Source organism: Mustela nigripes, chromosome 14 (genome assembly GCF_022355385.1).
Source record: "Mustela nigripes isolate SB6536 chromosome 14, MUSNIG.SB6536, whole genome shotgun sequence".
Taxonomy (NCBI): Eukaryota; Metazoa; Chordata; class Mammalia; order Carnivora; family Mustelidae; genus Mustela; species Mustela nigripes.
This window is the reverse complement of record NC_081570.1, coordinates 93707683-93731657: the sequence shown is the minus strand read 5'-3', so window position 1 is coordinate 93731657 and position 23975 is coordinate 93707683. Positions and strand designations below refer to the sequence as shown.

At 41.2% G+C, this 23975-nt stretch overlaps 1 protein-coding gene and 1 long non-coding RNA gene across 3 annotated transcripts in view; one reads left to right on the top strand and one right to left on the bottom strand.

The window, feature by feature from the left end:
- Positions 1-399: 399 nt before the first annotated feature.
- Positions 400-14411, bottom strand: LOC132001253 (uncharacterized). Its single transcript, XR_009399566.1, has 3 exons — positions 13862-14411; positions 6403-6579; positions 400-2487 (listed from the first exon to the last, which is right to left on the bottom strand). It is a non-coding gene; the product is annotated as an uncharacterized LOC132001253 (long non-coding RNA).
- A 32-nt stretch (positions 14412-14443) lies between these two features.
- PSMA5 (proteasome 20S subunit alpha 5) overlaps positions 14444-23975 on the top strand; it is a 25742-nt gene continuing 16210 nt past the window's right edge. The window contains exons 1-2 of one of the 2 annotated variants that reach the window (XM_059375642.1): positions 14444-14598; positions 20017-20083. In XM_059375642.1, the coding sequence (XP_059231625.1) occupies positions 14570-14598; positions 20017-20083 (96 nt within the window). In that variant the 5' untranslated portion in view covers positions 14444-14569. The remainder of the gene's footprint in view (positions 14599-20016; positions 20084-23975) is intronic. The other variant, XM_059375643.1, reaches the window with a different exon arrangement.

Below are 23975 nucleotides of genomic sequence, written 5' to 3'. Positions count from 1 at the left end.
AGTCTCAGAAGAGTGATAGGGATAAAAGGCTCATAAAACATTTTCTGTCTCATAAAGGTTAAGATACAGTTGATAGCTCAAAAGAAGGAAAGAAAGAAAGAAAGAGAAAGAGAGAGAGAAGTACCACCATATAAAGGGAACAGAGAAATAATGCAGTAGTGGAACAGACATGCTATCAAGGGAGAAGTTTTGTTTTTTTAAGAAGGGAGAGAAAAATGGTGATGTAGGAGAGAGGGGAAAATAAGTGCAGGTCAAAGTTCTTGAGCAGGTGAGTTCTCTAGACACTTGGATATTTACGCATAGAGATCAAGAAAGAAGTAGAGACTGGAGATATAATTTTGAAATGATTAACATATATGAAAGGGACAAATGTCAGAGTGAGTAAGTTGTTTGGGGAGAGTGAAAAACGGAAGCCAAAGACAGAACCCAGAGGTACCAACAAATTTAAGGGAAGAAGGGGAGAAGACCCATTAAGGAATACTGAGAAGGAATGTCCTCTTATTTACAAGCTATTTTTTTTTTTTAAAGATGTTATTTGACAGAGAAAGACAGCAAGAGCGGGAACATGAGCACAAGCAGGAGTGGGAGAGGGAGAAACGGGCTCTGCGCTGAGCAGGGAGCCCGACACGGAATTCAATCCCAGGACCCGGGGATCATGACCTGAGCCTAAGGCAGACACTAAACAACTGAGACACCCAGGTGCCCCTTGCCAGCTATTTTTATGCTCATAGTACATGGCACATTGTTCCATCTCTCAAGCCTGGAAAGCCTTCCCTCCCCTGGATTCATACCCATCTCTCATAGCACTTTATGCAAATCTTTATTAGCATTTATTTCACTGCATTTAGATTATATGTAGTCTTCCATCAGCCTGAAGTTTCCCTCTGCCAAAAACTTTATTCATCTTTTTATGTACAACTCTTAACATAACACATAGTAGGTGCTAAATAAATGATGCATGAAGCAGGGGGAAGTTAATCCATGAATAGAATGTGTAATATGTAAGCATTAGAAAGTGTCAATACGCATTTTATGACTTTCTAAAAGAAATATACATGTTGGAAAGAATTCACCAGTGAAGCCATCTGGAGTTTTCTTTGTAGAAAGATTTTAAATTATGAATTCAATTTCTTTAAAATATAAAATACAGAATTTTCTATTTATTATTGTTTAGTTTTAGTTCTCAAGAAAATTTTCCATTTAATCCACATTGTCAAATTTATTGGTAAAAAGTTGTTTATGGGGCACCTGGGTGACTCAGTGGGTTAAGTCTCTGCTTTCGGATCAGGTCATGGTCCCAGGATCCTGGGATCCAACCCTGCATCGGGCTCTCTGCTCTGCGAGGGGCCTGCTTTCCCCTTCCCCTCTGCCTGCCTCTCTGCCTACTTGTGATCTCTCTCTCTGTCAAATAAATAAATAAAATCTTTTAAAAAAAGTTGCTTATAATATCCTCATTTTTATTGTCTATGGGGCCTGTACTAATGATCCCCTTTTTATTGCTGATATTGGTAATGTGCTTTTTGCACTCTTCCTTGATTGGTCTTGCTAGGAGTTGATTATCTTTTTAGTCCTTTTGAAGATTAATACGTTTTGGCTTTGTTGACTGTTGATTAATGAGCATTGGCTCTTCTATATCTGCTTTCTAGTTTATTGATTTCTGATTTTATCTTTATTTCCTTTTTAAGCTTCCTTTGCATAAATTTGCTGTTTCTTTCTCTAAATTTCCCTGTGAGCTCTAAATCCTGTGGGTAGTTCTATAGCCAAAGCGGCACATTAGTGGAATCCCAAGTCTGAAAGGAATGAGCCTGATATACCAGCCCATGATGCTCAGTCTTTAGCTAAGAATGAGTTGTGAGAATGGCCTCAGTTGTGAACATATTGGTGGATCCAGGTCAGTAGTTGGGGCCACAATTAACTGTTTTGCATAAAAGGGAATCCAGTGGCCCATTTTCAGAATCACAATTCAACTCCTTTGCTCCAAAGATCTATTTCTTCATTCAAGGAGCGCCGTAGTGACTCAGTCGGTTAAGTGGTCGACTCTTGATTTCAGCTTAGGTCATGATCTCAGGGTCCTAGGATCGAGTGTAGGGCCCTGCATTCCGCATCCAATGGGAAGTCTGCTTGAGAATTTCTCTCTCTCTTCCTCTGGCCTCATCCCTCCCCCTGCTTGCACTCTTCAGATAAATAAATAAATAAATAAATCTTAAAAAAAAAAAAAATCATTTCTTGGGGTGCATGGGTGTCTCAGTTGGTTAAGCGTCTGCCTTTGGCTCGGGTCATGATCCCAGGGTCCTGGGATCCAGTTCCGCATCAGGCTCCTTGCTCAGCAGAGAGCCTGCTTCTCTCTCTCCCTCTGCCTGTACAAGCTGTTCATGGCTTGTACTCTCTCTGTCAAATGGATAAATAAAATCTTAAAAAAAAAAATCATTATTTCTCCATTCAGGTTTGGGGAGAAGCTCTTCCATGGTTCCCACATGGCCACTCTTCCTGAAGGGAAAGATAGAATAGGAAGGTTAGTGTGGTGGACTACAGCAATTGAGGCCATTTGATTTAATGTGTATGACACATCCTAAATAATACACAATTTTTCCAGAATATTTCCCTTGAGTGGCTCTTTACCTGTGCCTTTAGAAAGTCATTCTAGCTCTCTATAAGGTCAGCTTTTTCTGGATGGTAATGGATGACCAGTGGAACCGATCCCATGGAAATGGGTACACTCTTACCCCTCTTTTGCCATGAAGCATGGGGCCCTGGTTGGATGCTATGTTACACAGGATTCTGTTTGTAGATCAGCCATTCCATAGGCCTAATATAGTACTATTGGGTAAGGACCTGTTGGTGGAAAGAAAAACCCATACCCAGAATAGCTATCCATCTCTGTAAAAATGAACCACTGGCTCCTCCAAGATGGAAGGGACCCAATGTAGTCAACCTGTCACCAACTAGCCAGTCGGTCTCCTTGAGTAACGGTGCCATATTAGGGGTTCAGCATTGGTCTCTGTTGCTGACAGGTTGGACATTAAGACATCAATAGCTATCAGCCTTGGAAATTTGGAGTCCATGCTTTTGGGACCTGTACATAGTCTCCATCCCTGCCACTATGGCCACTCCATTTATGTGCCTGTATTAGTTTCGTAGGGGTGTCTTAACAAAGTGCCACACATTTGGTGATTTAAACAGCAGATACTTATGGTCTTACAGTTCTGGAAGCTAGAAGACTGAGCTCAAGGTGTCAGCAGGCTTGGTTCCTTTTGAGGGCTGTGAAAGAAAATCTCTACCCTAGCTTCTGGTGGTTTGCTGGCAATCTTTGGCATTCTTTGGCTTCTACTACATCACCCTGATCTCGGTTATTGTTGTTATTGTTGTTTTTTAAATATTTTATTTATTTATTTGAGAGAGAATGAGTGAGAGAGAGCATGAGAGGAGAAGGTCAGAGGGAGAAGCAGACTCCCCAAAGAGCTGGGAGCCCGATGTGGGACTCGATCCTGGAAGTCCAGGATCATGACCTGAGCCGAAGGCAGTCGCTCAACCAACTGAGCCACCCAGGCACCCCTGATCTGTTTTTATCTTCACATGGCATTCTCTCTGTGTGTGTCTGTCTTCACATGGCTGTCTGCTTATGAGAACGTACTTGAATTAGAGGACCACAATACTTCGGTATGACCTTAAATCAAAGTTCTTTATGACCCCAGTAGGAAAAATACATGGGCCCAGTAACCAAGGAATGGATGCAGGAACGGCCCCATTTACTTTTACTATCAATGATCCACTAGACGCATATCCACATTTGTCATAATCTGGGATCTATAGGGCTGTGATACTGGTCGATGAAAGGACTGCACTTCTATTAAGAGACACAAGGGTCCCTTTGAACTAGAAGCTATGACTGCTGCACTTTGAAGTCCTGTATGATGTCATTTTAACGAATTACATCTGCAGCAACCCTATTTCCAAATAAGGTCACATTTTAAGGTACTGGGAGTTAGAAATTCAACATGAAAATCTGAGAGAGGGATAACAGTACCTATCACACAATCATGCTGGTTCCAAGGTGGCCAATGATTAAGACTGGTAATGACAAATGGATGATTCATTTTGTCTACTTGATTGCTTAGTGCCTCTTCCCTGGTAGATGCAAGATTTGATAAAAAAAATCTTCACACTTCATGCCAACTCCTGTATATTTATCCATATGACTCTATTCCAGATCTCCTTATCTTTGATCTTCTAGTCCTTTTCCTTCCAGGTCCTCTACTAGGTTCCCTACCAGGCAACTGACACCTTGCCCAACAATCTATATACATTCTTACTTTAGTCTGCTTCTCCTTATACACAAAGCAGATGATCAAGGATGATCCTTGTAACTCTACCAACTGGGAAGATTTTCACTCTTTGCTGTTTTTCAAAGACTCTCAGGAATGTGACTATAATGCAGCCACTATCTAATTTTGGTTTGCTCCCACATACTAAGCTGACTCATCTATAAACCAAACTTAGGCTTTACCCTTCTTCCTTCAGCTGTTCATGGCGTTGGTGCAGCTGTGGTGGGTTACATGGGGATCTGGGCTACCTGAGCATGCATCTTACAAGTGCCCCAATTGTGCTTGATCTCCATCCCATATGTACCATTTCCATCTTATAACAGATGCTGCTGGGTCCATCTGAACCAACAGAATTCAGTCCATAACAAGTGGTTCTGGACACATGGTTACTTGGTATACTATGGTTAAGTGTTCTGTCTCCACCAAGGCTCAGTATCTAGTTCTCGCTAGTAGCTGGTTCTTAAAATGTGTATAATTCTCTGTTGTGGATGGCATGGCCTTGCTCCAGAGTCCTAAGGACTATACTGTGATTTTCTCACTAGGGCTTACTATAAGCTCTGTCTTTGTCAGCTTGGGTGCCATAACAAAATACCATAGACTGGATGACTGAAACAAGAAAAAATTACTTTCTCACAGTTCTGGAGGCCAGAGGTCTGAGATCAGGATGCCAGCACGATCAGGATCTGGTGAAAGCTCTTTTCCTGACTCGTAGACTGATACACCTTCTCACTGTGTCCTTATAGGACAGAGAGAGAGGGAGAGCTCTCTGTTGTCTCTTTATCATCACATGTGGGGTTAGGGCTTCAACATATGAATGGGGGGACATTTAATCCATAACATCCCACCCATGCCCCTCTAAAATTCGTGTCATTACTGCATGCAAAATACATTCATTCCATCCCAAAAGCCCCAAAGCTCTTAATTCATTCCAACATCGACTCATCTGAATATCATCTAAGTCAGATATAGTGAGATTGGAAGTATGATTGATTCATCCTGAGGCAGCTGTGAATCTGTGAAATCAGACAAGTTATGTGCTCTCAAAATACCACAGTGAGACAGGCATATGATACACATTCTCATTTCAAAAAGGATAAGAAGGAAGGGGTGATGGTCCCAAGCAAGTTCAAAATTTAGCAAGGCAACAATTCCATTAGATTCCATTGAACCCTCCTTGGTTCAATGCTCTGCCGTCCAGGTACAGTTGGCAGCAGCATCATCCCTAGGGTTCTGCTGGGTAGTCCCACTCTCAAGGCTGTTGAAACTGAGGCAGAGGCCCTCTCAATAACTTTCAGGGTCATTTCTCCCTCTTTTTGCAGAAGAGTGCATGCCCGCAGCCAAACAGCTCTATAATTCTGTCCTGTCAAATTCAGTAAGCCCAACAGCCTTCCTTCATTTGGTCTCGTCTCCATCCCCTTCAGTTCCAATTGGCTCTGTTTCTGCTCATGTAATCCCATAAGCTCTATCAAGTGATAATCTAGTTGTGCCATTGGTGTTCTCTTTAAAACATGCTTTTTTATTTTTTGCAATATGGATAGGCTGAGAATTTTCTAAATCATCAAGTTCTGGTTCCTTTTTCCTTAACAACTGCTTCTTCAATTCACCTCTCTCCTTTTGCATTTTACAATAAGCAGTCAGGAGGAACCAAGCCCCTCCTTCAATATTTTGCTTAGAAATCTCCTCAGCTAAATATTCAATTTCATTGCTCAAATTCTACCTTCCATGAAACACTAGAACACAGTTCAGCAACGTTCTTTGCCATTTTAAAACAAGGTTCACCTGTCCTCCAGTTTTCAGTAACATGTTCCTTATTTCTATCTGATATTTCACCAGAATTGTCCTTAAGGTCCGTATTCTATGTACTTTAAAACTCTTCCAACTCCACCCATTACCCAGTTTCAAACCTGTTTCCACATTTTTAGTTTTTTGTTTCAGCTGTATTCCCCTGCTGGTGTCAAGATCTTTATTAGCCAGGGATCTCCAGAGAAACAAAACCATTATAGTTATATAGATGAAGGTGTAAGTATAGATATAGAATAGATAGCTATAGCAATTGAGTTATAATAAGGAATTGACTCACATGATTATGGAGGCAGGTCCCAAGATCTGCAGTAATCAAGCTGGAGACCCAGGTGAGCTGATGTGTAGTTCCAGTCTGAACCAAAGGCCTGAGAACTAGGAGGGCCAATGATTTAAGTTCCAGTATGAAAAGTTGGCAGGTTCAAGATCGACGAAGAGCTGATATTTCAGTCCAAGCCTGAAGGAGTTCTTAGTCAGTCTTTTTGTTCTATTCACATCTTTAATTGATTGAATGAGGCCCGCTTACATTAAGAATGGCAATCTGCTTTACTCATTCTATCAATCCAGTATTTATCTGATCCAGAAACACACCCACAAACATACCCAGAATAATGTTTGACCAAATACCTGGGTACCCCATGGCCCTGTCAAGTTGACATAAAATTAACTATCACAAGCTCCAAACTTCTTTTCCCACTGTAACACCTCCAAGATTTTACAGAAATACACGGCACAGATGCTTGTATTATAGCCTGAAGTTTACCTGCTCTGGGCTCCAAGGCTGGAAAACCTTCACTGTCACCTGGTAAATGGGCTATAGTAGTATTCCTAAGTGTGGTATGTACTGCTCCAGAACATAGACATACCAAGCCCTGTGCATTCTTCTTTGTGGTAGGGGATGTAAGATGTAACAATTTGTCTTTGACTTTGGAGGGCTATACTGATAAACTTCTGACCTGCTGACCCTTAAAAACATAACTAAAGTGGCCAGCCCTTGAATCTTTAAAGCATTTTTCTTCTACTCTCTGGAGCATGGGTCTTACCAATGCCTTCAGCACACAAGCCACCCCTTGCTTGTGCCATCTGAGCAGCACGATGTCACTGATGCAGTGGGTCAAAGTGATTACTCTGGGATGGCCAGGAGGATCAGATTTCTTTGGGCTTTATTATGACAGAAGGCAGAGCTAACCAATACTGTAAGTGAAAAGTTATCTGTCCCAAATGTATGTGAATCCATTCTGATGCTCTCTCCTAATCAGAATGGAAGATAATTCATTGAATAAAACACTGGCCACACGTCGTGTCCTGATGCCTTATTACTCTGCTCCAGCAATAAGACCATATCAAACATAGCATGTGCATTGGGGTTCTTATCTGCTGAAGCCTATGGTAGTCTACAGCCATTCTCTGCAATCTACCTACTTACTGCAGGGGACACACAGGCTAATTAAATGGAGATATGACAGGGACCATCTTTCATTTCCCCCCAATTCTTTAGGTCTTTTATGGTAGCACTAATTTCCACCACACCCCTTCGGATTGATATTTTTGTTTTTTAATTTACTATGTTGGCCGGGGTGGAAGGCCATTTTCAGATGTTTCCACTAACAGCTCTCCCTTCACACACGTCAAGGATTTAACATTGGTATTACTGCAGTCACTGGGTGTGACTGGTATATATTATATACCAATTATATTGGTATATAATTCCAATTATATACTCAGGAACTGGAGAAATGACCACTGGGTGGGTCCACAGACACAATGACCTACTTACTGTAAGCTAGACTTTACTCAGAACCCCATTTACTACCGGTCCCCAATTGCCTCCATTCTAACAAGACACCGTGATAATGCTTGGGTCTCAAGATACTGTCAACTCAGGCCCTGAGTCTCAAATTTTCTGGTTACTCCTCTTCCCCACTGTGTAATCACTAAAATAAATAGCTACAGGTATCTTTGGGAAAGGACCGGGGAATCATTACATTTATACCTGCTGCACTGAAGCAAGATCTGCCATCTCTAAGTCAATGATTTCCAGATCTAAAAAGTGGCTCAGATCTGGACACTGAGCAAGGGATAATGATTTTTGGGTGGAATCACCCTCAGTATTCTGCTCTTCCATTTTGGCCCTTTGGGGTTATAGATGTTAAAAGTCTTCTCATCTATTTCACCCTTACAGATGTCAAGCTCTACATCCATCTCCACAACTCCCTGTGAGTTTGGCTGCCACTCGTCAGATGTTGCTGGTCTTTATAATTGTGGCCTCCTGGTTTCTAGTGATTGTCACCATCTGGCCTATACTAATTGGGGAAGCGGAATTTTTTCCCCAGTTATTAATGAACCATAACTCTGTGACTGCTATTATTAGCTCAGGACTGCAGAGAACTTCTTGGTGCTGTTGCCCCTTATCAGGCCTTCTTGTGTTATCTTCTGGGCTCTCCTGTGAAACATAACCCTTTGATGGAACTTCTGACCTCACACATATCCATTCCAGCATGTCCACATCCCCCAGTCTTTTAATTCATTCTTCTACCATATAAGCCTGGGCAACCCTAACATTTCTACTTTGCACAGCATTGGCCATCACTTTCTTTAGGTTTCTAAGATACCCCAACAGTGAGTTGTTTTATCCCTAGAAGTTCTTGCCAGGGTGTTAAGTCCTGACTCAAGAAAGTGCTCCTAAGTCAATAAATTCTTGATTATCTATGTCTAATATTCCAGCTCCCATTATCAAGTAACCTTAAAACTCAATTGCAGGGTACTTCCCTGACTTCTTTGTGTATGCTAGCTAATTCTTACAGCTCCTTTGTATATGATCTCTTTTCTCCTTTATCAGGTCAGGCATGTTTTCAGCTGGGTTATGCTAGGATTTGACTCTAGTTATTAGCATGGCAGCCAGGGGAGAAGGAATGGCTCTGCAGTGTCTTTCAACTTGGGGAATTACTAGTTCTTACTATGTAGAGGTAGCCCATCTCTGCAAGCTTTGAAAGTTCACGAGGGTCTGCAGAGCTAACATCCTTACAGTTGTACATACAGATGTCCCATACCTTGTTTCAGGTTTCCACAACCAGGGCCCTAACCTGCTTTGGCCACACATTTTAATGTCTCTGGGACTCTTGTGCTTCTAACGTGTCCTGAGTCTGTGGCATAGCTGTTTCAGCTCTTCCACAACAGGAAATAAAATCCTCTTTGTAAATTACTAAAAGAGGTCCTCTGTCTCTCATACTTGGTCAGTAACCAAGGGGGACCTTTGCTTTTTCCTTATCCCTCCTGAGTGTTAATACAACTTAGCAGTGACCAGCCAACTCCACTGTCCACGAAGGTACTGCCCACCCCCACCCCTATATATTTCAAATGCCTGAAATTGTATTCTTCTCTTTCTCCTCCATTGGGATGCTTTCCCAGGTCACTGCTGATGAAATCTTTAGCAGCTGGGTCACCACCTTGTGCTGGGACTACCCATGCCCCAATACTACTCAGGATAATATTCTCTCTGCCCACCAGCTAGTGAGCGAACTGGTCCTGAACCCTCATTTTATTATCTAGCTTTTGTTTTTGTTTTGGGTTTTTTAGTTGTTGTTTTTGTGTTTTGAACCTTTTTAGTTGTTGTTTTTGTGTTTTGAACCTTTCCTGGCACCACTTGTGTTAGTTTGGATCCTCTGAGCAGTTGCAAGGTGGGATCTGGCATGTGTATTAGTTAGGGCTGCCATAACAAACTATCAAGGACTAGGTACCTTAAACAACAGAAATTTATTTCTTACAGTTCTGGAGAGCCTAGAAGTCCAAAATCAAGAGATGAACAGGTTTGGCTTCTTCTGAGGCCTATCCCTTGGCTTACAGATGGCCATGCTCTTGCTGTGTCCTCACATAGCCCTTCCTCTGCACCACACCCCGAGTATCTCTGTGAGTACAGTTTCCTCTTCTCATAAGGATACCAGTCAGACTGGACTAGGGTTCACCCAAAGGGTTTCATTTTAACTTCACAGCCTCTTTAAAGGATGTATTTTCAAATACAGTCACATTCTGAGTTATTGGGTGGTTAGGGTTTCAACATATGAACTTTGGGGAGAACACAATTTGGCCGACAATGACATGCAGAAGATTTCTTAGAAAAAATGTCTATGAAAGACAAAAGGGGAGGGAAGAGAAGGTGGGAAAGTGTGTAAACTGTGATAGAGTTCTGAAGGAGAGTAAAAAGAAAGGACTGAGTAGGCAGTGTCTCAAACTGCAGCACAGTTCTAAGAATTTCAGCTAGTATGCCACAAGCCATTGCTGCCCATCAGATGAGTCCCAAATAGTCCAACAATGAAGCTGTATTAGTACCCCTGCCATGCTCAGTCAGGTAGGCCAGGACTAGCCAATTAGTATTTCTTAAGAGGCCTGCAAAAAAACAAGCTAGTTGAATCTCTCAATATCCTTGGTGAAAAATATTTGCTTATTTTAAAGCTTCATATAAGGAATAGAATAAATGACTTCATTTTGTAATGACTATAAAAAAAAATCATAAGGTGAAGCAGCCAAATCTAAAATGTCTCTTTATATAAATAACAAATTATAGCTACTAGAGATAAAAGTAGATAGATGGATTTAGGGAACATGATATCTAGAAAGAGCAAAGGGACCTGGATTATAGATTGATTTGAAATCACTTACAAAATTCTCCACATAAGTATATTTTTTGCCATGCACCCAGGAATGTCTGACACAAGGTAATAATGCAGGACAATCATTAACAAATCTGAGTATTTTCAATATTTGTTGGGGTATTAACTTTATCAAACTATTTCATTTACTTGCAGTGGAATGACAAGGCTTCTAATCTATTGGTACTTAATTGTAATATATTAAGACCTCTGTGTTTCATCTCTTAAGATGCTTACAGCAGCTTTCAATTAGGGGGTCATTTTTCTTTCTTTGAAAAAATGTGCAAAAAAGTACCAAGATATTTGAGAACTCTCATTTTGTGGGTGAATGCGGAACTCTTTTTAAAAAATTTTTTTAGTTTTTTTTTTTTTAAAGGACTGTTCCTTTTCTCCACCATTTGCAGAACTTTAACTAATGTCCAAGTGATCTGCATTTGTCCAGGAAGAAACAGTCCTTCTCATCTCTCAGTATGTCACCTAAAAAAGTTGTGACCAACAAACTTTTGTCAAGTTTATAAAAAAAACCCAAACCAACCAACCAAACTCCACCTAGGAAATTAAAAAAAAAAAAAGAAAGAAAGGAAATATTAGTGTTAAATTTTACGAGTGGCAATTTGAAATACTGAATTTTCTTTATTTATTCTAATTCCCCAACTGACACATATATCAATCTCTATACAACTAGTATGTTTACTGCAATTGATCAGTAATTGTTTATTTACTCAACAAACATTCTAGAGCCTCTACTATGTGCAATGTGCTAGGCTGAGTAAGACATGGTACTGTTCCTCAAAGAACTCACATTTCAATTACTGTCCTTTTAAAAAACGTCATTTTTATTACAGTAAAATACACATAAAATTTACCATTTTTACTATGTTTAACTGCACAGTTCAGTGACATCAAGTTCATTCACACTATTGTGCAACCATCACACACAATCCATCCTCAGAACTTTCTCATCATCCTGCGCTGAAGTTCTGTACCTATTAAACAATAATTCCTCTGCCCCTTCCTCTCCTGTCCCCCGTAACCACTAGTCTATTTTCTGTCTCTAATGAATTTGACTATTCTCAATACCTTATATAAGTAGAATAATATAATATTTGTCCTTTCATGTCTGGCTTATTTCGCTTAGCATAATGTCTTCAATCTCCATCCTAGTTGTAGCATGTGTCAGAATTTCATTCCTTTTTAAGGCTAAAATAATATTCTGTTCTAGGTATATAGCACATTTTGTTTCTTCTCAATTACTTTAAAGTAGCTAATGTCTCATTTCATTTATTTCAAAGAGATAGCATTGGGCTTGTAAAATTATTTTAAGCTTGTGTCTGTAGTCTCACAGTAGCTCCCCAGATGCCAGTTTCCTGCTTTTGCTGCCACCAAAGTACAAGGTGCTTTCTTTAATGATTTTAGTTTTCTAAACAATTCCTGACCCTCTGTCATTTCTCTTTATAAGTCACACACACACACATTCAGGTATCTTTTTTAGAGTAGTATTTTCTAGTTTATGTATAGTCAGAAACATTTATGAATCAGGCAATTTCAGGAATGTAAAGAATTCAGTTTAGGGACCAGTTCTTACTGATTTCTTCACTTGGTTACTATCTCCAGTCCATCCGGCACTATTCTGCCACAGTTCATTTTGCTCCAGGACCAATGTGCCTAGCTCCCCAGTACGTTTTAGATACCTTTCTCTATTTCTGAATGTAGCTCATTCTCTCATGTTTTACTACATTCATTTCTCTTTTGTCTTCTGTGGCTCCTTTCGTCATTTTTGTCAGAGGGACACCTGGTTCAACTTTTTAATGAAACATTTATTGAATTGATGATGGGGAAGAAATTATATACTAGGTGCCGGATTTTTAATGCCATGACAATCTATTTTCTTGGGAGAAAGTTAAGATTTCCCTTATTAACCACCATCAGCTACCAGCTCCCCTTCATTTATGATAAATGGGGCACAAACACATTTACCCAGAGGAGATTCCACTTCAAGTGATTTCGTGAGACATTCACCGCCATACCTGGTATTAGTCGGGGCTGCAGAGCACCTTGCATCCCTGAGTGTTCAGAAAATATTATTATGCTCAAGTAGCTACACAGGCTTACATGTAATACCTACGTAGGTATACAGTTACTATACATTAATTTCAAAATAACTTTGAAAGAGCAGGAACAATGAATTTAACTGGCATTTTTTCTTTTTCTTTTCTTTTCTTTTTTTTTTTTTTCGACAGAGCGAGAGATCACAAGTAGGCAGAGCAGCAGGCAGAGATAAAGGGGGAAGCAGGCTCCCTGCTGAGCAGGGCACCTGATGCAGGGCTGGATACCAGGACCCTGAGATCAGGACTTGAGCCGAAGGCAGAGGCTTTAACCCACTGAACCACGCGGGCGCCCCTTAACTGGCATTTTTCAGCAGAAAGGCCACATTAGTAGACCGGAAACCTAAAGAATACTGTTCTTTTCTCAGAAATCTAACATTCCCGAGGATTGCTACCTGGAGCTTCTCGGTTTCTTTAGTGTCAAACATCTGATTGGCTAGGGACCACAAAACGATATTCCTGCTGAATTTAGGAACGTAGGACATAAATGATGGGAAAAACAAATCTCAATACCCGAAAGGAATATTTCTACATCCCCCCCACGACTGAACTGCTTTCGTCATTCACAAACCTAACTAGGACCAAATACGAACTTTTCTTGAGAGATACAGAGCCGCCTGGAGAAGTTAAGACTTGACCAGTGGCATCACATTGGCTGGAATGGAACCCTGGCGTTTCCCTTTCAGTCAGTCATACACTGCCCATCAAATGGCTTAACTAGGCTATCTTTCCCGAACAGATAGTACATTTATAGCCTTTCTCTGAAACTATGAAGTTGCTCTCCTACCTTTAGGGAAGGGAAGCAGGGAGCACGAAGCACAAAAAGGCGGCACCGTGAGCTAAATTCTCCATGAATAACAGAAAAAGCAGTGAGCCGTACGAATCCCGGATCCAAGGCTCTGCGTGAGCAGATCTAAAACCAGTACCGGGAAGGGCGCGGGGAGGAGCGGGGAGGGTAAGGAGTAGAAGGAAGCGCTGGTAAAATTACCTTGACCAGGCGGCAACTTGCAGACTTCTTCCCTGACTAAAACGCACCAACTTTCCTCAAACGGACCACGCGATAGGCAAGCTAGTCAGAAGCGAATGGACTCGCCCACAGCGCGCGCTCACACCCACTGTAGCGCGTCGCATCACCACCGACGGCGAGTCCTGGAGCCCTCCACCCAGAGCCTTGAAGACCGCGCCAGAGCCGGAAGAGCCCGGAATCCCGCGCAAGGGTGGGCGAGTACATAGCGCGGAGAAAAACGAGCCCAACGTACTCTGGTGCGGATTACTGGAGCCAGCAAGGAGCCTATCAAACCAGAGTTCAGGCACCCAACTCTCCGTACAAGGTCTTCGATTGCCAGTCTTAGGGCGGTTCACACTCCCCGGATAAAAACTGTCCCCACAAACCTCCGGCTCCAAGCGCCCCTAGCAACGACCCGCGATTTAAAGCGGAAGGACACTTCTCGTCCCGCCTTCCCTGAAACCAACCGGAGCCTGGCGGGGAGGCACGTTAGCCCAATCACCTCGGCGGGAACTAAGACCAACCAATAGGAGACAGGTACAGGAGGGCGGGCTGAAGGGGTCGCGGGCGCACGCGCAATTGGGAGCCGGGCCTCGATTCCGAGGTGGTGTGGGCGAGTTGGGTGTTGGTGGACTCGTGTTGGCCCTCGAAAACCCCGCGTAGCCGCTGCAGCCCTCTCCTTCCCTCGCCATGTTCCTCACTCGGTCTGAGTACGACAGGTCTGTGCGTTTGGGGGAAATGGTGTCGGGGTTGTGGGTGGCCAGGACTGGGGCCCGGTCCCGACCTGGGTTCTGCCGTGTCATGGGGCGCCTCAGGATCCCGAGTCTGGCCGGGCCTGGGGATCTCTTGCCCTCCCTAGCTGCCCGCAGTGAATCTCCAAGCTAGACGCTCGCCAGGTCCTACCGCTGCGTCACTGCTGGGTCCTGACTCGGTGTCTCGGTGCGGAAGCGAGAAGCTCCGCTTTGTGCTTGGGGAAGAAGTCTGAGGGGGCCGGGACTCCGACCTTTAACCCGGAGAAGTCCAGGGGTCACCCTCTCCCCTGTTCATCATTTCGTGAGGCGTTATGACTGCTTTTTTAGAAAATGTGAGCGTGTTGCCTGGAAGAAAAAGCAACTGGAGATTCTTTAATGGTTTTCATAATTTCAGCTCCCCTTTCCTTTAGGGTAACAACCTCGTTTTCCGTTTCTTAGTCGTGGAAATAGAGCAGCCTATTCTTTGATTGAGATGGAGGAAGGCATGCTGGGATGTATACTTTTTGCAGAAGCGCCAAGACATTCTCAGTTTTGCACAGGTAGAATGTGGAGTCTGATTTTACAGGAACTGGAATTCAGAGTGGTTCTCAGAAGTTTCCTCATCACGGTGATTCCACTAGCTTTTCTCATTCTTTAAGAAGCTTGTAGCAAGTTAGTTTGTGTGTGTTAAGGCCAGATCTGTTTCGAAATTAAGGTTCTGAGATTTTTTTTTTTTAAACACACTTTTCAGGGGTTGGGAATGCTGCGTAATACTAAATTGTACATATTTATGCCGTAGGCATTTTTACTTTCAGTTTCTGCTTTGGTCAGTTAGGTTTTTACATAACTATAAAAGTTTTGGGGCTCCTGGATGGCTGTTAGTTAATCGACTGCTTTCCGCTGGGGTCAGGATCCCAGGAGAGCACCACATCGGGCTTCTTGCTCAGCGGGGAGCCTGCTTCTCCCTCCCTCTTTTTCCTGCTTGTGCTCAATTTCTCTCTGTCAAGTAAATAAATAAAATATTTTTTAAAAAATTATAAAAGTTTTGTGTTTGTGTTTTAAGCTAGGAAAGGCAGATTTTTCTTTCCTCCTAGGTGCTTAGAAGCTGCATTTCTTTGTCAAAGTATACTTTGATCCTGTCAAAAGTTTTATCGCTTGGAACTACCATTTCTTTTCTTTTCACCTTTTTACTGACTTTTATAATTTACATGTCAAGTTTTATTTATTTTTTAAAGATTTTATTATTTGACAGAGAGAGAGCACAAGTAGGCAGAGCAGCAGGCAGAGGGAGGGGGAGAAGCAGGCTTCCTGACAAACAGAGAGCCCGATGTGGAACTGGATCCCAAGACCGTGGGATCATGACTTGAGCTGAAGGCAGATGCCTAACTGAGCCATCCAGGCTCCCCATATGTGAAGTTTTAAAACTGACAACTTTTCCTACTGTCGTATAAAATAACTATTAGTATTAATCTTCCCAAGTATTAAGAAGAATCATCTTTGGGGCACCTGGGTGGCTCAGTGGGTTAAAGCCTCTGCATTTGTTTCAGGTCATGATCTCAGGGTCCTGGGATCCAGTCCCGCATTGGGCTCTCTGCTCAGCAGTGAGCCTGCTTCCCCCTCTCTCTGCCTACTTGTGATCTATCTCTCTGTCAAATAAATAAATAAAATCTTTAAAAAAAAAAAGAAGAAGAAGAAGAATCGTCTTTGGGTAATAGAATTTTGAGTTAGGGTGTGTATGATAAAAATTGCTTTTATCAAAAGGCCTTTATTAAGGTTTTGTGATCCTTAGCATCTTCAAGGACTGCTTTGTGTTACTCATTTTTGTATCGTCCCAAGAACGCCTAAAGCACAGCTTTTTTACATTCACTTATCTGATACACTTGAATGCTTGCTGTATACAAGGCGCTGTTTTCTAGTTGTTGGCCATACATCAGTGAACATTATCAAGATCCTTGCTCTTGTATGGGAGACTGTCTTAAAGAACTGTTTACAAAAATAACTAGTGTGAGTCAGAAGTGTATTCATGTCATTAGAGAAATTCAAATCAAGTACTAAGTTCTGTTGAGGGAGATTGCATTCAATATTAGGGATCATTGAAAACTTTAAAAAGGAGCTGATATTTACAGTGAGTCTTGAGAAAGAGTAAGATTTTAATAAATATAGACTGTGAGAGTCCATAGTTTTGAGGCCAAGAATGTAGGATGAACAAAGGAGGGGCAATGGGAAAGCACTGCACGTTTGGGAAAATTCTGTTCTGTACGGCATATATGATGTATGCATGGGAATGGTGAACTATGGAAAAAACAGGTTGATGCTAGATATTGAATGTTTTTTTATGTGTGGTTAAGGAGTTTGGGTCTTACTCTTTCGGCAACCATGTGCTACGTTTTTTATGTGTGGTTAAGGAGTTTGGGTCTTACTCTTTCCACAACCATGTGCTACTATTTTCACTTTAAGAAGTTACAGAATCATAATTGTGTTTTGCAGAGATTATCTGACTGGAATAGAGGAAAGAGTGAGTCAATACCAGTTAGAAGGCTATTGTAATAGGTGAAAGGTAATGAGGGCGTTGAGAATGAAAGAAGAGTGTTGAGTTACTATGTGGGAGGAATTGATGTAACTTGGCATATTGTTAATATAGGAGATGGGAAGAAATGAGTCAGATCATTCAGAACTTTCTAGCTAGGGAAACTGGGAGATTGGAGATGTTTTAAAATAAAAATGAAATAGGAATGGCAGGAGATGGAACTGATTTTGCAAGGATGGCTAGATTTAAAGAGATAATTCAGGTTGGTGAGCATTCAGTGCTAATAGGATATCCAGGTAAAAATGCTTAGGAGGCATTTAAATTAGCCAGGGAAGTGTCCAAACTAGTAATAGAGATTTGAAAGTAGTTGGTGCTTAGTGTAAATGAAATAACTCCGGGAAACAGTAAAGTTTGAGTAGAGGGCCAAGAGCGGAGTGCATGTTAGGATGTAGTAATACCTCACTAGAATGAAGTGCTTGAATTGGAGTGAAAATACTGTATTTGCATAGTACTTTACACATTACAAAGTTCTTTCCTACTCCATGCAATTCAGTATTAACCTCTGACAGGGCCAGCATAGGTTTTGGTTTTGGTTTTTCATTTGAGTTAAAGCTAGTTGTAGAACTAAAACTTAATTCCAGGTCTTCTGTCCTCACTTTTCACTCAGTGATTTTTAAAAATTGTTCCTGTGGCGCCAGGGTGGCTCATTTAATTAAGCATCTGACCAGGCTCAGGTCATCATCTCAGGGCTCTGGGATTGAGTCCTGAGTCAGTTCTTCCTCTCAACATGGAGGAGTCTGCTTGTTCCTTTCTTCTCCCTCTCCCTTTGGTCCTCCCTCTGCTCATGCTCTCTTTCTCTCTCTAAAAAATAAATTAAAAAAAAAAAAAAGTTGTTCTTTACAGTTCATAACTCTTTTTTTTTTTTTTAAAGATTTTATTTATTCATTTGATGGAGAGAGAGCACAGGCAGGGGGAGCGTCAGGCAGAGGGAAGAGGGGGAAGCAGGCTCTGGAGCCCCATGTGGGGCCAGATGCCAGGACCCTGGGATCGTGACCTGAGCCAAAGGCAGATAACTTGGCAAAATTGACTTAACTTATTTAATACTCAAAATAATCCTATGAAGTAGCATTTTAAGAGTTCTGGCGCCCCGAGTTCTGGACTTTTTAAATGACTTCTGGGGCAAGGGGGATGCTGGGATTGTGGGATTCTCCTTTACCTTCTAATTTAACCCAGGCTAATAATTCCCAGAGGCAGTATAGTGGAATAGTTAAAAGCTTGGACTCTAGTCACATTGCCTAAATTCTCAGTCCACTTCTGCTTCTTCTTTTTTTTTTTTAAAGCTTTATTTATTTATTTATTTATTTGACAGAGAGATTGCAAGTAGGCAGAGAGGCAAGCAGAGAGAGAGGGGAGGAAGCAGGCTCCCTGCGGAGCAGAGAGCCCTTTGCAGGGCTCGATCCCAGGACCCTGGGACCATGACCTGAGCTGAAGGCAGAGGCTTTAACCCACTGAGCCACCCAGGCGCTGCCCCCCCCTTTTAAGATTTTTATTTATTTATTTGACTGAGATCACAAGTAGGCAGAGCAACAGGCAGGGGGAGGGAGGGAGGAGGAAAGCAGGCTCCCCGCTGAGCATAGAGCTCGATCCCAGGACCTTGAGATCATGACTTGAGCAGAAGGCAGAGGCTTAACCCATTGAGCTACCCAGGCGCCCCTACCTCTGCTTCTTTATATGCTGAGTGACTTTGAGCAAATTACTTAACCTCCATGTCTCAATTGTGAGATAGTATCTATCTTAAAATGCTACTTCATAGGATTATTTTGAGTATTAAATAAGTTAAGTCATTTAGAGGTTTATAACAATGCCAGGCATGTAGTAGATATCCAGTAAATGTCAACTTAAATTATTACCTGTTTTATATTTGGGGACATATATAAATATTTTAAAGAAAGTTTTTGCTAAAACAAATTTGAAAATGCTGTATTATATATCATATCACATGTTATAAAATCCAAATTCCATAAACCAAGGATCATAACTCTTTCAATTCATTTATTCAAGTATTTTTGTAGTATCCATGTGTGCTGAAAACTTTTATAGCTAAGACCATGGCTGATGCCTCTTCTGCATCGTGATTTCCAAAAGGATAGAACGAAAAAAGGTGGGGAAGTGTTTGGGAGAAAAAAGAAATCTGGCATATAATTGGTATAAATATGTATGGAATAAATAAACTAGCTTAGGCTTTAGTAACTGCACGGATCTCAGTCTGTTAAGATACCAATCCTGATTCATACAAATAAATAGGGAAATGTACCTACAACTGACTTTTACTAAAAAGTAAGATATTAACAGCAAATGTATGTAATGGGAAGAGGTAAGGATAAATGCTTATTTTCTTGGGAATTGCCTGGTAGTTTTGGGGCATGAATTTGCTGAAGGAATTGCAGATTGATTCAGGGTTGAGGCAGAAGGTCACCTGTTCTCATTTGACCAGTTTGAAGTCTCTGAAGTAGGACAGAAGTATTCCATACATAGGTTCCATTTTCTTGAAAAGCTGTTAATGTTGGGCGCCTGGGTGGCTCAGTGGGTTAAGCCACTGCTCTCTGCTCAGCAGGGAGCCTGCTTCCTCCTCTCTCTCTGCCTGCCTCTCTGCCTACTTGTGATCTCTCTCTGTCAAATAAATAAATAAAATCTTTAAAAAAAAAGAAAGAAAGAAAAGCTGTTAATGTACAAAAAAATAGCTACAGTTTGTTGTGGGCAAAGGAAAATAATGACAATATGCACATCTTTAACCATTTGAGGTAGATGTCAAGGAATTTGAGTTTCATATGTCTATGCTTATTTTTTCTGACAATTTTTAATCCTTTTTTAAATTATAGGGGCGTGAATACTTTTTCTCCTGAAGGAAGATTATTTCAAGTGGAATATGCCATTGAAGCTATCAAGGTATAGTATCAAGTGGCAAGTTTTTGAAAATTCATGGCAACCTAATGCTTTGCTGGCAGAACATTTGGAATAAATGTGTTTTAGGTATTTTTTTAGAAAACATTATCTCCCTCTAACCAAATACTAATGATTTTATTTTTGATTTTAAAAAGATTTTGTTTATTTATTAAAGAGAGAGCACACACACAAGGTGGGGGAAGGGCAGAGGAAGAGGGAGGAGCAGACTCCCCACTGAATAGGGAGCCCTACAATGGGGCTTGATCCCAGGACCCTGAGATCATGACCTGAGCCACCCTGGCACCCCTACTAACCATTTTTTTTTTTTTTTTTAAAGATTTATTTATTTGACAGAGAGAAATCACAAGTAGACAGAGAGGCAGCCAGAGAGAGAGAGAGAGGGAAGCAGGCTCCCTGCTGAGCAGAGAGCCCGATGCGGGACTCGATCCCAAGACCCTGAGATCATGACCTGAGCCGAAGGCAGCGGCTTAATCCACTGAGCCACCCAGGCGCCCCCCTACTAACCATTTTAATAGCAATTTCCATCTCATCCCTAAAACCTTTTGAACAGGTAACTGCTTCATAATTATGTAGCTTTTTCTCAGTGGGGCTGAGACACATGCTTGTGTTCATAATCTTCTTGGCTATAAAGAGAAGAGTATAGAAGTCTAGAGTTAGGTCCTGGGAGATACTTTGAACAAATCCTTTGATCACCTGTGTTCTTATTAGTAGAGTGGATTTATATGGGGCACTTTTAGGACTAAATAAAAGATGTGTCTTGTTGTCTAGTAACAAAATCAAATAGTTCCAACCAGTGTTAAGAAAATTAGTAAGTAAGCTATCTATACTTAAAGTTAGTTATCACATGGGATGTGCCTTTGTTGAATTATGGATAATCTAAATTCTGATACAGATTGTCCAGGGTAAGGTCCAGCATCAGTATTTTTAAGGACTCCATCAGTGATTCTGATATCTAGCAGGTGTCTAGTCCAGCCCTTTACCCTGTGCTTCAATCACTTTGCATCCCCAAATAGTCTCTATTTGTAGAGTCCTGGTGATAGAACATTTAAACACAAGATGGCTCATTCTGTTAGAAAACAGTTCATAATGGTTAAGAAATTTACCCTTGTATTGAATGAAGAGTCTAGCTTCCTGAAGTTTCCTTCATTTTGCCCTAGTCTTGCCCTTGAACCATACAGAATGTTGAAACCTCCAAAGACAGTTCCTTGCATAATTGAAGAGAGCTACTGTGTTTCTCTCTAAGTTACCTGTTTTAGAAAGTGTGTATGGTTGTATGAGAGTCTGGAAAAGGGCAAAAGAGATTTCGATTAGTTGAAGACATAGAAATAAAAGTGGATGCACTATGATAGATGGTGGGACAGAAAATGGTGGGCCAGCTACAAGTGCCTGTCCCTGTTTCTGATCATGTTTGCCCTATATTGAAACCATACAGTACTGTGAAATACGAAACCATCATAATTCCAAGCTGTAGCATTTATTTTGAGCCTCTAAAGACAACATTCCCACCCAGATGTGCAAACCAAGAATAATCCTCAGGTTTTTAGGGTTTCTCTTTTAAGCTCCCTACTGCTAGTGATTTCCAGATTGCTTAAAGATAATTAGATAGCATCCGATCTCTAGCCCTCTGTTGGACTAAGATAGAAATAGCCATGTGGCCCTTAATAGATGTGACTTAACCTGTGTGAAAATTCAGGCTCTTTGGTATTTAAACAACCTGGTTGTTGCCTTGACAACTTAGAGTTGCCAGTGAAAAAGCAATTTGATAACCTTAAGTATTCAGCAGTATGAAAGGAGCTAGAGAAATGACTAAGAATGGCTGAGAAGTAGAAATTATCGTTGGAGGTGCTGTATGGATGGCATGGGTGAGATACAGCCAGCAAAAGTGGAAAAAATTGCCTTAGTAGGTTTTTTGGGGGAAGGAAGGATGATCTGTGGCAGTATCAAAATTACCGTATTATACGGAGCATCTGATTATTGGTCACTATGAGTTGTTCTTAAAAAAGTACTGCATAGAATCAGTTCAAATGTTCTCTCCCTCCCTTCGTTTTCCTCATCTCCACCAAGGGGCAGGATGAAATTTGGGCAAAACTGTAATACCGAAACATCTGGGGGTAAATGTTAAAAAAAGAATCTTGATTTTGATATATTTTATAAAGTAGACTGTCTTGAAAGTATGAACTCTTTCTTGGAGGGATGCTTAGGAAGTTATTTAAGTTGGAGGCCGAATTGAACAGGTTGAGAATTTATCCTCGTAATATGATAATGATTCATCCACAAAATAATTATAGTACCCAGGGACTACTAACATTTTTGACCACATAATTCTTTGTTCGGGGACTATCCTGTACAAGGTAGAATGTTCAGCAGAATCTCTGTCCTCTACCATTAGATGCCATTAGCACTCACATTTCCAGCTGTGACAACTAAAAATGTCTCCAGACTTTGCCCTCCAGACAGATGTCCTTTAGACATGGTAAAATGGGCCCACAGTTGAGAGCAACTCTGCTAGATATAATTTGAAAGTAGGTATGAATACTGTCCTGCTCTGTTCAGTTGGAGACAAAAGAGCAATATACAGTACATAAATCAACTAGAGAGCAACTAAGTGCCACATTAAATTCTCTGATAATATTTTCGGATTAAAAATTTTATTCTTAAGGCATACCTGTATGTAGTTTTAGAGTCGAAAGATAAAATGATTATATAAACTCCGTAACAAAAACAGCAATCCCTGAGGACTGCCCCCTTTACCTTCAACTTCCTTGAGGCAGCACTTTGAAGTCTTTCCGCTGATAATTTTCTTGGCATTTACTTCTGTATTTCTAGCACAGACTCACATATTTTGTTTTGTTTTGCTTAGGCATTATCCACAGACAGGAGAATGATGATTTCTGCCCCTAGTGACACACATAGAGAAACAGACACCCCCCCACACACACACACACAATTTCCTTCCGGGGTGGTGGTAAGGCAACCCATTCTATATCATATATATCATAATCTTGTGAGATCATTAGTCAACATTTATATCAGTATGACTATGTAAATGCTGCTCACAGCTGAGCCATTTTTCCATTTCTCCACAGTTTTTTCCTGAGAGTGGAGAATTCTTTTTTTTTAAATTTGTTTAATTTAATATATGCATATCATAAAATCATCCCTAAAGTCTCTCTAGGTAATATATATCTTCTCAAAACATCCAGGCACATTAAATATCCTATTAAAGATTTTTAAATAGGGGTGCCTGGGTGGCTCAATTAGTTAAGCATCCATCTCTTGATTTCAGCTCAGGTCATGATCTCAGGGTGGTGGGATCAAGCCCCAAGTCAGGCTTTGCATTCAGAGTCTGCTTGAGATTCTCTCCCTCTGCACCTCCTCCTTCTTGCATGTGCACACTCTCTCTTTCTCTCTCAAATAAATAAATAAATCTTTAAAAAAAGATTCTTAAAAAATCTTTGAGCCTTCTCACCTGCTCCAGTCTGGACCAGTTCTCTGAGCATACTGCATAGCTGTATACTCAGGATATTCTGTCAACATCATCCTGGGGATTCCTTGTTTTGTTTTGTTTTTTTAAGATTTTATTTATTTATTTGACAGAGATCACAAGTAGGCAGAGAGGCAAGCAGAGAGAGAGGGGGAAGCAGGCTCCCTGCTGAGCAGAGAGCCCCATGTAGGACTCGATCCCAGGACCCTGAGACCATGACCTGAGCCGAAGACAGAGGCTTAACCCACTGAGCCACCCAGGTGCCCTATATTCCTTTCTTTAAGGATTTTTTTGAAAGATTATATATTTGAGAGAGTGGGATAGAGAGTGAGCAGGGGGAGAGGGAGAGAATCCCAAGCAGCCTCCCTGCTGAGTGTGGAGCCTGAGGCA